General features: G+C 43.5%; 1 protein-coding gene across 1 annotated transcript; it reads left to right on the plus strand.

Moving 5' to 3' along the window:
* KCNA4 (potassium voltage-gated channel subfamily A member 4) lies at nucleotides 3611-14105 on the plus strand. The gene is given in 3 exon segments (XM_013987275.2): nucleotides 3611-4069; nucleotides 7160-9713; nucleotides 9716-14105. Coding segments are annotated over 2 exon segments (1962 nt in total). The 5' UTR covers nucleotides 3611-4069; nucleotides 7160-7940; the 3' UTR covers nucleotides 9905-14105.

Here is a 14678-nt window from a genome sequence, read left to right on the forward strand (position 1 = left end):
TTTGGGAGTGGGAAGCGTGGAATCAAGTCCTCTCCCAGGAACTCTTTTACCCTCACATGCCTTCAGAACTTTAAAAGGTAGGTAGTTGAGAGGCTGGGGTAAGCAGGTAAAAAAGCAGTCTTCTTTTTGTTTTCTCCCAACACATTCACTGAACTTTCTTGGCAGATGGGAGCCTCTTCCATTATTCATTCATTTTAGTACATTCTTATCGAGTGCCTACTCTGAGTCAGGTATTGAGCTGGTTGCTCAGGATACAGTACAGGTCCCAGGCTCCTTGGGGAGAGAGAGGAGGAGTCAACAGAGCACTGAAATTCACTGGGGGATGTGGTCCCCAAAGAGAACAAAACTATTTATAATGGACTTAGTTTGTATCCCACAGAGCCTCCTATCTGCTTTGTACAAAGGAAGATCTGCTGCCCTTTGCCCTTTTCTATATAAACAAAGGCTTCATTTTATGGTCTGGAATATTTGTATCACCACTGAAAGAATTCAAAGCCAAAGAGGCATTATTTGTGATTATAGGTATATTTGGGGGGAGGGTATTTGAGGAATTTTACTAGTTGATGACTAAGAAAGGCAAGAAAATAACTGTTTCTTCTCCAGAGAAAATATAGTTTTGAAACTGAGACAACATAGATTTTTGTTGGTCATAACAAAGGATCTTTCTGCTACTGTTTATTTGCATGAGTTTCTAGGAATCCTTAAGAGAATTTCAGAAAGAGAAATGCAACATTTCTTGTTTGCTTTATAAAGAAATTATTTTAAAGTTCAAAGAGCTGTGGGGTGTGTGTGTGTGTGTGTGTGTGTGTGTGTGTGAGAGAGAGAGAGAGAGAGAGAGAGAGAGAGAGAGAGAGAGAGAGAGAGAGAGAGAGGAGCCTGTCGTTCCCAGTTAGACCCCACCTACCTCTCAGGTTCCAGTTCCTTGGTGCACCTCCCTCCCCTGTACATGTGTATTCATTATGGCAGTCGCTTCACTTCTGACCATTCTTCAGGCACATTTCCCCTTTCCTTGACAATTCTTGCTTGCTTCCCCCAATTAGATGCTATTTTATCTGTCGCATCCCAGGAACACCATTCTCATACTTCCATCAAAGCACACACATCCTTCTTTCCTAAGCTGCCTCTGCCTCTGTAACAGCCACTAGTTTGTGGGGACAAATGGGCATAGACCACACAGTATTATCATCACTGCATGGGGTCTGTCCACATTGCAGAATCAGCTGTTAAATATCCAGTTCTGCTACATAATTAACTTTTTAACTTTGGGTGCAAGTTCATTAACTACTGTAAGCCTCAACTTCCTTCTCTACAAAATAGTGATGATAATTGTCCCTACCAAATAAAGTGTTTGGTTATGGAGATAAAATTAAACCACATGCTTGCAAAAAATTTAGCAGAGAGCCAAAGAGCCACGTACTAGGTGGGCACCCAAGAGAGTGTTACCAGCCTTGATCAGGTTCTCAGTAAGAACACCTTACATGACCTGAATGACTGTCTTCAGGGGAGTGGTTTTTCCCTAGCTACATTCTCACTGTGGTGCTTTAGTAATTCTGGTTGCTGTTACCTAAGAAGTGCAAATGTTTATAAAAACCTCGGGCATTTCAAACTTTAAAATGCTCTGAGCTGTGATAGGAACAAACAGTAAATGGCACAAAGAAGCATAATTCATAAAGTTTTAACCTTATCCATTTCAAATATCCAGGCTTCAGTATATATACCTGCCCTCTTTGGTACATCATTCAATTTCGGTTTTCATCTCCCTGGAAAGATTTCCAAGATACTGTGCTCTCAGCTCTGCCTTCTACCATTCCAAGAAACTTCCTTCTGATGAGAAAACAATGAATTCAGCCATCTGATTTTGTCATGTATGAAACTGCACAGTGAGGACCTCATCTTGTGGAGGTACAGAGGGGGTCTGGGGCTGGTACACAGGATGATTTTTTACTTTTGGAGAAATCCATACTCCTTACCTTATGAAGTGGACTGAGGTGGGGCATGAATTAAGAGCCTCTCTAGAGCTAGCATGGAGACACCTTTTTCTCAATTCCTCTTCTCGTGGTTGAATCCAGAATATCACAGATAAATTTATTTAAGACAAAGGTTCTAACGTTTGTCGCTAACTGGAAGAAGTTAGGAGAACCAGACCTCATGTCAGGTTTTTTTTTTTTTTAATAAATTTATTTATTTTTTTTTTCCTTTTCGCTGGTTACAAAGATAAAAAAAAAAGAAGGGAAGAAAGAAAGAAAGAAAGAAAGAAAGAAAGAAAGAAAGAAAGAAAGAAAGAAAAGAAAAAAGAAATCAAACAGCAACAAAAAGCAGTCCTCCTGGTGTCCTTTGCTGAGACAGCAGCAGTAGGTGAGTGAGCACAGGGCATATCTATAATTCAGCTCAGGAATATTTCTCTTAATAATTAATCGAGTGCCACAAAAGGAGGAGGCCCAATAGGGCCCTCGAACAATACTGCCAGATGAGGAGGACAGTGGCCCCATGGTGCCAACTCACCTGCCCAAGGTCGGATTTGTTCCAGCAGCCCGGGTGCGCGTCTCCACTGCCTGCTTGACCCATCAGAGGGAGATGGGAGAGATGCCTGAGCCTCCATTGGCACCTGAGCATGTGTGTGTGTGTGTGTGTGTGAATTCTCACTTCCCACTGCTAATCTTTCTTTGACGTATTTGTGAGAATTGCTTATTTACATCCATGTTCAGGGGCATTTCACACTCCAGCCACCTAATAAGCAACCCTGGCGTGTATCAAGGGGAGGACGCTGCTGCAGGCGCACTCTCCTGCCCAGGGCAGGTGGTGAGTTGTCTGTTGTTTAATGGAGGTGGGTGGCATTGGAGATCTGACCTCTACAACAGTCACTTCCCAGGAGCCAAATCTCTCGACAACAAAAGGTTCGCCAAGGGCTCCTCCCCTCCTTCCAAAGCCCGTTACCCCAGGGGCAGACTTGCAACCTTCTCATAGCCCTTCGTCCGACTCGCTCCCACTCGGACCTCAACTCCCTTGGGCAGCCCTTAGCCTGGGTCGGATTCCAGTTTCCGCAGTCCTCCCCTCCTCGGGGTCCAACACCTGTTTAAAGTCGGTCTCCTTTGCGCGCCGGAGGTCCGACCTCTGAGTTAGAGGCCGACAAACTCTGCAAGAGAGGCAGAGCCCAAGATGTCTGGGCGCGCTCGCAGGCGACAGGAGAGCTCCGTGTTGGCAGCCTTGCCAGAGAAGCAACCGGGCCCCCGACCCCTTGTGATGCCGGGGGTGGGAGGTGAGGTGCTGGGGGGCCGATGCTGAGAAAGCGGGTCTGGAAGAGGAGAAGACACACAGAAGCACCCCGCACTGGAGACTGGACCTCCCGTCGAAGTCGGCTTCCCTGTGGCGTCCCTCTCTGCGGTCGGGACTCATTTCAGCTCCAAGGGCTACACCTTTCCCTCCGGGTTTAGTTTCTTGCCTATGGGGGCGCCAACCAGGGATTCCTGGAATGATTCCCAGTGGCTGGCAGGAGTCTTGGCGTCGGGGGGCCGAGCCGGGAGGCGGGCAGTCGCGGCGTCGTGACTGTGCCCGCCCAGCCGAGCCGGTAGGCGCCCCTGGCGACGGCCGTGAACGCCACACCCTCGGACGGCCCTAGCCCCGCCTCCGGCCGGCGCGCGCTCCCGGCCAGGGGAGGCGTGTGCTGCTTCTGCAGCCAGAGAGAGAGAGAGGGAGAGGGATGGATGTTGGAGGAGGAATTTGGGCTTAACAAGTGATCGCTGCTGTCTAGGATTTTGTTTCTTTTGGGGGGGAACCTTGACTTCCTTTCCCCGTCGAGCCCTTCTGTGCTGAACTCCAGAGGAACCAGAAGTCTTGGAGGGTCTTCCCTGGGGCAACCCGTGTCCCCACCCCCGGGCTCCAGCACCAAAGACTCTGTGTCCCCTTAGCCAGGCAACAGAACTTGTTCCGTGGATATTCTGGAGCCTCCACCTGCCACACTGGAGTGATTCCTTCTACCCCCAAGATTTTTCTTCCCCTCCTCCAGCTGTTGCAGCTTGAGGGGGGAGAAAACAACCGGAATTTTCTCTATTTTGCATCGCGCCTGGGAATGGTAAGTATGATACCTCTTATCTTTCCTCCACTCTCCTCTTTTGGCTGTTAAGAAACAGTGGACATTTGAGGGATAAATAATGACGGGAATGTGACAGAAGGGCATGAATGGAAGGCGGTTAAAAATAAACCAGGAGGTGGGAGAAGGGAGGTGCAGATGCTGCGCGGCGCTCCGGGGGGCCAACAGTTGTTATTTTCCCAACCCAGGGGATGGGGTGCGTGCGCCCTGCTTAATGTGCCCGAGCGGGAACCTAGGTTTGGAGGCGAGGGCGCGATTAAAGATGTCGTTTCCCAGCGAGGTGGGATTGAGATTTAGCATCATTTTGCCTCGTCCCAGACTCACTGGTTCCGTTTCTTTGGGAACAGCTGGTGAATGGGTTTGAATTGCTGCTTCTCCCAACGTTTGGGTTTGCATTCATTTCTGAGCATTTGAGCAACCCATAGGGACTGTATAAATGGCGTGCGTTGAAGTGGGTATTTCTCACGGTGTTGGCCCTTGGGATTCCATCTCTCAGTCTCTTTTCTTCCTCCTCTCTCTGATAAGGTTCAGGTACCACCCTAACACAGTGGCAGGAATTAGCACTGAGAAATGAAAACAGCCTTGTTGTGGGGGTGCGATGGGGATGGGAGGAGGAGGGGCGGGATGCTTGCCTGTTGTTTTGGGGGTGCAGGGATTGGGGAATAGGTAGTCAGAAAAATCCTATTAGTTGATGATGTTAAAGACGAAGGGACATTTCCCTGCATAAAGGTCTCCCCATAAAGTCTCCTAGAAGTCCACTTAAATAGATTTTCCTAACATGAATATGTTGAGTTGAGAAGGAAGAGAGATTTTAAACTAGTCTAATTTGCTGGTTGGAAGGATTTTTTTTCCTCTTTTCCTTTCTCTTTTCTTCTCTCCTTCCCTCCCTTCTTTCTTCTATCATCTTATCCTTATTCTAAGATTGGGGATAGTGAGGTAACTAGTAGCAAATTAAAAGGAAGGTAATTTGCTTTTTGTACAATGGGGGAGGGAGTTAGATAAACAAAAATGAACAAACCTAAATAAATAAATAAATCAAAGAAATTATTTGGTGTAAAGAGGGCAAATCTAGATCTCCTACAGAGTTGATTGTGAATTAGAAGACCCTTTAATTCATGACCTTCCTGGAGTCAGTAGAGCAGAAGAGAGTGTGTATGTAGTATACAAATTTACAGGCACTTTGGTTACACCTAAGGCTTTATATAAATAGTGTGTTATAACTGCTTTGGGGGGTTGGGGAAGAAAGTGAGCAAACTCTCAGGCTATTTGGCATGTGAAAGTCTTTAAAGGATGTTGGCCTTGACCCTTCACAGTGAAGATAGAGATCTGGAGACCTTGTGAGTGTAAATATTTCAGAGTATGAGACGATGTTAGGAGTCAGGCAAAAGAAGGAGGATGTTGTTTGAGAAACTTTCAGAGGTGTATTTTGTGGGTTTTGTGTTCCAGTCATGCTTATTTCTTACCCTGGGAGAATGTGTATGATTGGGAAGATCTTGTTTGCCACTTCCCTACTTGTCACTTCATGAAACCCAGTGTGTGGTGTGTTTAGGCTTGTAGGCTGACAGGATTCAGCAAGGAGCAGCAGGTGGTCAAGAGCTATATCCTGTTAGTGGCTCCAGAAAGCCATTTCTCTTATGCTCCCCAAGTACTTCCAGTTATAGAAGCTGGTAGATGCCCTAAATTCTGAATGTCATTATCCTCTCCACTTCTCTGGGCCACTTTCTGCATTCTTGGAAGTCTTTTTGGACAGAGTGAATGGAAGAAGCAAGAGGAGACAGAAGATTGGGGAAGGAGCATTTACAGGTCCTGGCAGAGATGAGTTAGTAGAACCTATGGAGAACAAACTAAGGCAGAAAGGCCAGGAATATTAAGTGACAGTGGGGACAAAGCAGGATTTCTCAGAATATGTGAACAGAAATCGGGAATTGGAAATAAAGGTGGCCAGGAGGAGAGAGAGAGAGAAGAGGGTGGAAGTTTGAGGGATGGCAGCTATGGCTAAATTATAGGGAAGAAAGTGTCATAGGCTGAAAACAAAGTGCACACAAAAATGGGATTTAAAACATAGAGAGATAGTCCCTTGAGCATAGTGTAGGAGGAAGCATCGAGGTGGATATGGGGGAACTGCAAGGAGAGAAGATGATTATTAGAGAAGTGAAAACTGGGATTAGCTATTAGGCTGTGGGTGGTGGAGAGTATTCTGGAGTCTGCGGAACAGAAAAACAACAAGGACGTGCTTCAGGGAGTCCGGGAGTTCCAACTTAATACAGGCCATTGGTGAATCTCAAAATGTCCTGGATGTCCCCATGTTCTGTCCTTTTACGCTTAGACAGTGATATAAGGGTGTATGCATTTGGGGGTGGATAGATTGATGATAAAAGTTTAGGTACTGTCATAGTTATTAATAACTGCCAGCATTATTGATATTCCCTATGTACAAGGCACTTTAGTATTCTGTCAACATCCATTCTCTCATTTAATCTTTATAAAAGTGGGGTGAGGGAGGTTGTATGATTATCCACACTTTGTAGATGAGGTGACTGAAGCTTGTTCAAATGGTGGAGCCTGGATTAAAGAAAACTAGTTTTTCCAACTTCTCTAATCCTGAATCAAGACAAAGAGGGTGGAAGGCCACTAAATTCAGAAATATTTTATGAGTGGAAATTTTTAAAAAATGCCTTGAGATCAATGAATGATGGAAGCAGCTGTACAGTGACAGCATTGGTACTGTGGAATGAAGAGAGTGAGAATTAAGACCTGGCATTAATGAAAAGGTGGATTGAAGGAAGAGCCATGTGGGTCCAGGCTGGAGAGAGGAAAAATAATTGAGTTGCCATGAAAGTAGATGGTGCTGAAATAATGTCCAAAGAAGAAGGAAAGAAGGATGTTTAGTGAGAAGGAGATTTAACAACCTGCCCCATACTCCTTGGAAATTTATGGTCACTTTGGTGCTTTATATGGTTTGCTTGCTTGAGGACAAGAGAAAGAAGTATATGTGAAGGAAACACTCAGTTTGCTCTTTGTTATTTGATTTTTTTTATTTTTCTCCTATGCTTGTTTCCCTTCCTCTTTCAGGTGAAGTGGCTTCTTCTGCATGATTTTAGCTGAAGGATGCTCCGCATTTCCTTGATTTCTATGGAGACCTCAGAGCTGGGCTTGCCCCTGCTGACACCTCATCTTGCACCCTCTCTACCTCCCAAGGTCTTTGCCTCTAACACTAGCTTGGCATTGCCCCTGGGTCCAGGAATCCTGTGATGAGCTGAAGGGGAAAGCCTAGAGAATCATCCTAATAGGCTGTGAGCAGCAGTGCCCCGACGAACTTCAAGTCACATGTTAACATGGGTCCAGTCATCACAAGAAGGCAAGTGCTAAGACGTAAAGGCTTATTTGCATTTTATTTAAATCTGATGGACTGAGCTTTGGACAATTTCCATGGCAGAAAAATATATTCCATTTTCTAGGCACAACTCCTGCCTGTTGGATACTTGCTGCCTTTGATTCTTGCAGCAGCGTCACCAACCACATCCTAGACGTATTTACAGACTTGAACATCCACCCCAAAACAGGTGTTTGGGAGACCTCATCATTTTCTGACTTAGGTTTGAAAGTGCCAGGCTGTTTCTCTAGACCAGCCAAGCTCTGGAGAGCAACGTTGAATCCCTAGGAAGAGAGAGCATGGGGCGTGCTGATTTAAAAACAGAAAATGCAAAGTTGGACTGAAAATATCCTTAGTCTTCCAAGCAATCTGCTTAAGGGTTCCAAACTTACCTTAATTTGGTGAGAAAAGAAGCTGCCCTATTTTTCTTTCTTCTTCTTCTTCTCCAACTGGAACCAGCCATTTCCCCAAACCGCCACCATGGAGGTTGCAATGGTGAGTGCGGAGAGCTCAGGGTGCAACAGTCACATGCCTTACGGTTATGCAGCCCAGGCCCGGGCCCGGGAGCGGGAGAGGCTGGCTCACTCAAGGGCAGCGGCAGCTGCCGCTGTCGCGGCGGCCACAGCTGCGGTGGAAGGCAGTGGGGGGTCTGGAGGGGGCACCCACCATCACCACCAATCTCGGGGGGCCTGCACCTCCCATGACCCTCAGAGCAGCCGGGGAAGTCGGAGGAGGAGGCGACAGCGGCCGGAGAAGAAGAAAGTCCACCACCGGCAGAGCAGCTTTCCCCACTGCACCGACCTGATGCCCAGTGGCTCGGAGGAGAAGATCCTGAGGGATCTGAGTGAGGAGGATGAGGACGAGGACGAGGACGAGGAGGAGGAAGAAGAAGGAAGGTTTTACTACAGCGAGGATGACCGCGGTGACGAGTGTTCCTACACGGACTTGTTGCCCCAGGATGATGGGGGTGGCGGCGGCTATAGCTCAGTCCGCTACAGCGACTGCTGTGAACGCGTGGTGATCAACGTCTCGGGCCTGCGCTTTGAGACCCAGATGAAAACCCTGGCCCAGTTTCCAGAGACTTTGCTGGGGGACCCTGAGAAGAGGACTCAGTATTTTGATCCTTTGCGAAATGAGTACTTTTTTGACAGGAACAGGCCTAGCTTCGATGCCATCTTGTATTATTACCAGTCTGGAGGCCGCCTGAAGAGGCCAGTCAACGTCCCTTTTGATATCTTCACGGAGGAGGTGAAGTTCTACCAGCTGGGGGAGGAGGCCCTGCTCAAGTTTCGGGAGGATGAGGGTTTTGTGAGGGAGGAGGAGGACAGGGCCTTGCCGGAGAATGAATTTAAAAAGCAGATTTGGCTGCTTTTTGAGTACCCAGAGAGCTCCAGTCCAGCGAGGGGCATAGCCATCGTCTCCGTCCTGGTCATTCTCATCTCCATTGTCATCTTCTGCCTGGAAACCTTGCCAGAGTTTAGGGACGACAGGGATCTCATCATGGCACTGAGCGCTGGTGGGCACAGTGGGTTGTTGAATGACACGTCGGCCCCCCACCCTGAGACCTCAGGGCACACGATCTTCAACGACCCCTTCTTCATCGTGGAGACAGTTTGCATTGTGTGGTTTTCCTTCGAGTTTGTGGTCCGCTGCTTTGCTTGTCCCAGCCAAGCACTTTTCTTCAAAAACATCATGAACATCATTGACATCGTCTCCATTTTGCCTTACTTCATCACTCTGGGCACGGATCTGGCCCAGCAGCAGCAGGGGGGTGGCAACGGGCAGCAGCAGCAGGCCATGTCCTTTGCCATCCTCAGGATCATCCGCCTGGTCCGAGTATTCCGGATCTTCAAACTCTCCAGGCACTCCAAAGGCCTGCAGATCCTGGGCCACACCCTCAGAGCCAGCATGCGGGAGCTGGGCCTTCTCATCTTCTTCCTCTTCATTGGGGTCATCCTCTTTTCCAGCGCTGTGTATTTCGCCGAGGCGGATGAACCTACTACCCATTTCCAAAGCATCCCAGATGCATTTTGGTGGGCCGTGGTGACCATGACAACTGTGGGCTATGGGGACATGAAGCCCATCACTGTGGGGGGCAAGATTGTAGGGTCTCTGTGTGCCATTGCAGGTGTCTTAACCATTGCTTTGCCAGTGCCAGTGATTGTCTCTAACTTTAACTATTTCTACCACAGAGAGACTGAAAATGAGGAACAGACACAGCTGACACAAAATGCAGTCAGTTGCCCATACCTCCCTCTAATTTGCTGAAGAAATTTCGGAGCTCTACTTCTTCTTCCCTGGGGGACAAGTCAGAGTATCTAGAGATGGAAGAAGGAGTGAAGGAGTCTCTCTGTGCAAAGGAGAAGTGTCAGGGAAAGGGGGATGACAGTGAGACAGACAAAAACAACTGTTCTAATGCGAAGGCTGTGGAGACTGATGTGTGAATCTCGTTCTCCACCCACCACTGCCCCCTTCCCCCAATCCCAGCATCTCCAAATATATTTATGCATAGAGAGTGCAGTTACGAAAATGAAATATGCAAATGAATCCAATGCATATAGTAGTACGCCATTTAATGGTTATACATGGCATAATTGTTACTAAACTTGTATTACATATCAAATAAATGATACATCTTGGAGAAGAGGGAGGCTTACATAGGAGCAAATCTATCTTTATATTTTTTATTAGAATGCAAGAATTTTGCACATTAACTGGAAGAGGTGTTACAAGTAGAGATAGTTTGGTGGAGAGAATGTATGTGTGTGTGTGTGTGTGTGTGTGTACACGTGTAATTAAATTGTCAACGTTGTTAGTAATTGTGCAGTGATGGGAAAAGTTGGCATTTTGAAGTATTTACTATGTAAGAACTAATGAATTTAAGCAGTCACTTATCAGTGCTTTAATAGCATCTCATGTCTTTGGATTCCATAGCTGTTGTTTTTTAAAAATTGTAAGAGTTACTATGTAGAAAAAAAAAGAAAGTGAATTATTTAATAGAATATAGGTCACAATTTTATCTTGGATTTAATTAAAGTTTATTTTTAACTGGATATTAACTTTTAAAAAGGCTGCAGGGGCCTTTAGAAATTGATTATATTTTATTATTAATTTTGGGAAGATGTGACAGCAAATGCCTAACAATAATGGGAGAAATTAAATTGGAGAAAATGTATTAAGTTTTGTTCACAGATAACAGGACTGGAATTTTCTTTTTCTTTTTTTTTTTCTCCTTTGCACTATTTTATATGCTGGAGATTGAGAGAGACTTCTTACTGTGAATGTTTACTAATGTAACAGTTCAATGACAATCATTGGAAGAATGATTTCTTAATCTTATTTTATTGTTTTCTTTTTTCTTTGTGTGAGACGAATGGCCACACAGATAACAGCACATGCTTCCCTTCTCTTTTTAAATCTAAATAACTGATCTGCAAAGGGACTGTGAAGTCAAATTTAGCAACTGAATCTTTTGAAATTGGTCTGTTACAATGATGCTTCTGAAACCATACTATTTTAAATATTCTTCTGCCTTTAAATCCAGAATAATTTAACCAAAGTTAATGCATGCACTGAAAGAATTTTTGAAGAAGTACGATGCCCAGCAGCTACAGTGATTATGGCTTAAGAGCTTTCTATTAATGTGCAACATAAATGCTAGATTTATTAAATTTATTTGTTTGTGCAGCGATATAAGCACAGAATGTGGGGATTCACATCAGAATTTAATATTCTGTTTCCTAAAATTGATATAAGAAAGAATTGTGTCAAAACATTTGGTTTCTACATTATTATCATTATTATTTTTTATTAAAGGAATTTATGACACATATAACTCATGACAAAGTGTCCTAGAATGTGAAGTAACAGCTAGTGATTGGATTTATACCGTTAAGTCATAATGAGATATAGGTTAGCAAACTCAGAATACGTAGAGGCCTTATTCTCCAATATGTCTTCAACTTTCATTCTTTATAAAATAGTTGTTCTGAGGTTCGGGGAACAGTGCTATATAGGGTATCTCAGCACATAATGAACTCTGACAACTGTGAACTTAAAAAAAAAAAAAAAGAGCTAGAATAAAGCTTTTTCGAGCCTTTTAATCCCTAGCCATCATTTGATAATAATTCAGATCTTGCCTCTCCTTTGAATATGGTTAAAATTCAAAGTAAAGTCAATGTTACGTTTCAAGCCAAAGCTACTCCCTTCTCTTCACCCTTTTCCCCACCACTTTAGAGAAACACCTCTCAGGAACACTTTTTGGAGAATGAAAAACAGGAAGGGGGTGGAGGGAGGTCAATTGAATGTGCAAACCAGAAATTTCAGTAATGAGGACAGAAAAAGAAAATGTCATCTTGCAACAAGACCTCAAAGGTGACATTTTAATATATTTTGGATTTAAAGTAAAAAAAATGTAATGAGCATTAGACTAGGGGTAACACTATTTGGGTTGGTCACCATTCATTTGGGAATGTCACTCTGTTAATCTCTGTACCCCAGTTTCCTCATTAGTTAAACAAAAGAGGGCACATAAAGCATTTGTTACATCACAGAGTTGTTAGGAAAGCCAGTGAGAACATGTGAAAAGTCTGAGATGTTGAGTTCCTTATAAAAGCCTGTTATGTCTAAATTGCTTAATCTACCTCTGGGGAAAAAAAGGAGATTGAGAACCCATGAGTTACATCAGCTTTATTAGGGTATTGTGAAAATCATGGGTAATTTCTTTAATTTTGAGCTCCTTACAAGAAGTTGATTTGCAGACACAAGACAATCTGTCATTAAGTAATTTGTTTCTTCTTTTGGGGGAAGATCCAAGGCATGTCATGGTATAAAAAGTTGGCTCTGTGGACAAAGGTACTGTGTATCTTTGGCTGTACCCAACTAGGTCAGATTATATCTTAAAATAGTTTAAATGCTCTCCAGCATTGGATGTTTACTGAACATTCTATAATAGCAGTAGCAATGACTTGGCTATGTTAGGAAGGGAAAAAGTATTGTATTTCATTATTTCTACAATATCTCCTTTTTAAATCTGAAAAGTTACATTAAATTTAATTGCCATATATTAACATTGGTAATTATGAGAATTCAGAAAATATAGTTGTTTTGGGACCCTGAGGTTTTCCTTTATCTTATGTGGGTTTTCTTATGGGTAAAAGTGTCAAGAAGTGTGACAGTCAAGGGCTTCCAAATTAAACATGATTAGGTTATCGCTAAATGTTTGTTTCTTCCTGCAAGATGCATTTATTTTAGGATGTCTGGATCTTGATTCCACACCGAGAAGGAAGCGTTTAACCCCTTAAGTCTTGTATAGGAGCACTTCTTTATAGAATACTTCTATAGAGAATGCGTTAAGTTATATTCCTCAGTGCAGCTGTGGATTTGTAGCAGTTTTCCAAGTCTTAGCTAGGCAAAGTGCTTTAGTATCATTTGTGAATGTTTTACACTGAGAAATATGCTTCCAGGAGCTATTTGTAATTGATTTAGGAAACTGATCTTCTTCAAGGCCACTGCACACATTTGGTTGTAAGATAAAGGAGAAATGACCCCATTTAGAGATTTGAATTCTTGGGATCTTAGTTGCTTTGCAGATGATAATAAATGTTACCAACTTACAATATTTGAGGGTCATCCTAATCAGAGTCTTTTCAAGGGTAGATGCATTGTTCTCTTTTGCAAATGCTTGAAAAGGAAACAGTTATGCATAACAGTTATGGAGGAGAGAGAAGGGCTAAATATTCCTTTGAATTTCTGTGAAAAGGGAACTAGTGGATACCAGGGGTGTGACAGCTGTTCTAGGGGTCCAGAGCTGACTTGTTGACTGTAGGCACATCGTTTCCTCTCCTTGATTCTAGATTTTTGTTTTTAAGCACATAATCAGGTTATTGAGCTATATTGTCACTTGATTCCTTCCAGCACAAACATTCTGGGGAGTTGAAGGAAATACTAGGTTAGTTTGGTATTTTTTCAACTCATGTTTTACCCCTCAACTCATACCAGCCTTGATTTTATAGTTAAGTAGTAAGAACAAAATAGCTTTAAAATCTGTTAGGTTAAATGCAGAATCAGGAGTTTGAGATTGAGCTTTTAGATTGTAAACTGAACTGAATGAATAGGATTATTATGAAGCTATTTATTCTTGCAACTCCTAAAGAGAAGGGATTCGCTTAATAAAAAATAACTCCTCAGTCTCCGGTTGATTACACATGGTGAAAGTTGGTAAGTAAACATTTTGATGTCTTGCTTTGTTCTAGTACAGTCTTGTCAGTAAACAGTGTTCTGACCTGTGCTAGGGAACTCATTTTATGCTTAGACACATGTAGAATTTCACAAGTTCTACTGCTTTCCTTGTCAAATTTGCTTTAAGCAGGATTGCTAAAGCTTTGTGAAAATCTTTTCATTAAGCATGTGTTGAAATAGAATCCGGTATATGAATAAGAAATATCTAAGGAAAATATTCTGAGTTAAGATATATATTTTTTCCCATTTTTTAAGAAAGTCAACATTAACCAGTGGAAAGTAGTTTGTTTTTTCTGTTGTTGTTGTTTTGTTTTGTTTTGTTTGCTTTTTATGGCCACACTGAATTTCCCAGGCTAGGGGTCAGATCAGAGCTGCAGCTGCCAGTCTACACCACAGCCACAGCAATGCCAGATCTGAGCCGTGCCTGTGACCTACACTATAGCTCACGGCAACACTGGATTCTTAACCCACTGAGTGAGGCCAAGGATGGAACCAGCATCCTCATGGATACTAGTTGGGTCTATTACCATTGAGCCACGACAGGAATTCCCAGGAAAGTTATTTTTAATTGCATTGGAATCATAAACAGTAGTACCCCCCATGTCCCAAAAGAATTAGGAAGGGCATTCTTCCTTGTTCATTTTCAGGATTGTGATGCATCTTCAGCACTAACATTACAGCTATTCCTAGGTAAAGTGGGAAATAAATACACCTTGGTTCAGTTTACATTTTTAAGTGAACATGAGATGTGTTCATGTGCACGAAGCAGAGTGTAACATCCCTCTTTATATTTGTTTTTTTTTTTTTTTTTATTGATACAGTTTAGAATGATTACGGGTTGTCATTCTGTGACAAAGGGGCCTGTTCCAGGAAATCTTCCTGACCCAAAAGTCATTCTGAATTCTGCAAGGGACACTTGGTGTGAACAAAAGGTACCTTTTGGTTTTCCTGCCTGCACAGAAACTTAAAACATAGAGT

The sequence above is a fragment of the Sus scrofa genome, chromosome 2 (genome assembly GCF_000003025.6).
Source record: "Sus scrofa isolate TJ Tabasco breed Duroc chromosome 2, Sscrofa11.1, whole genome shotgun sequence".
In the NCBI taxonomy this organism is placed as follows: domain Eukaryota; kingdom Metazoa; phylum Chordata; class Mammalia; order Artiodactyla; family Suidae; genus Sus; species Sus scrofa.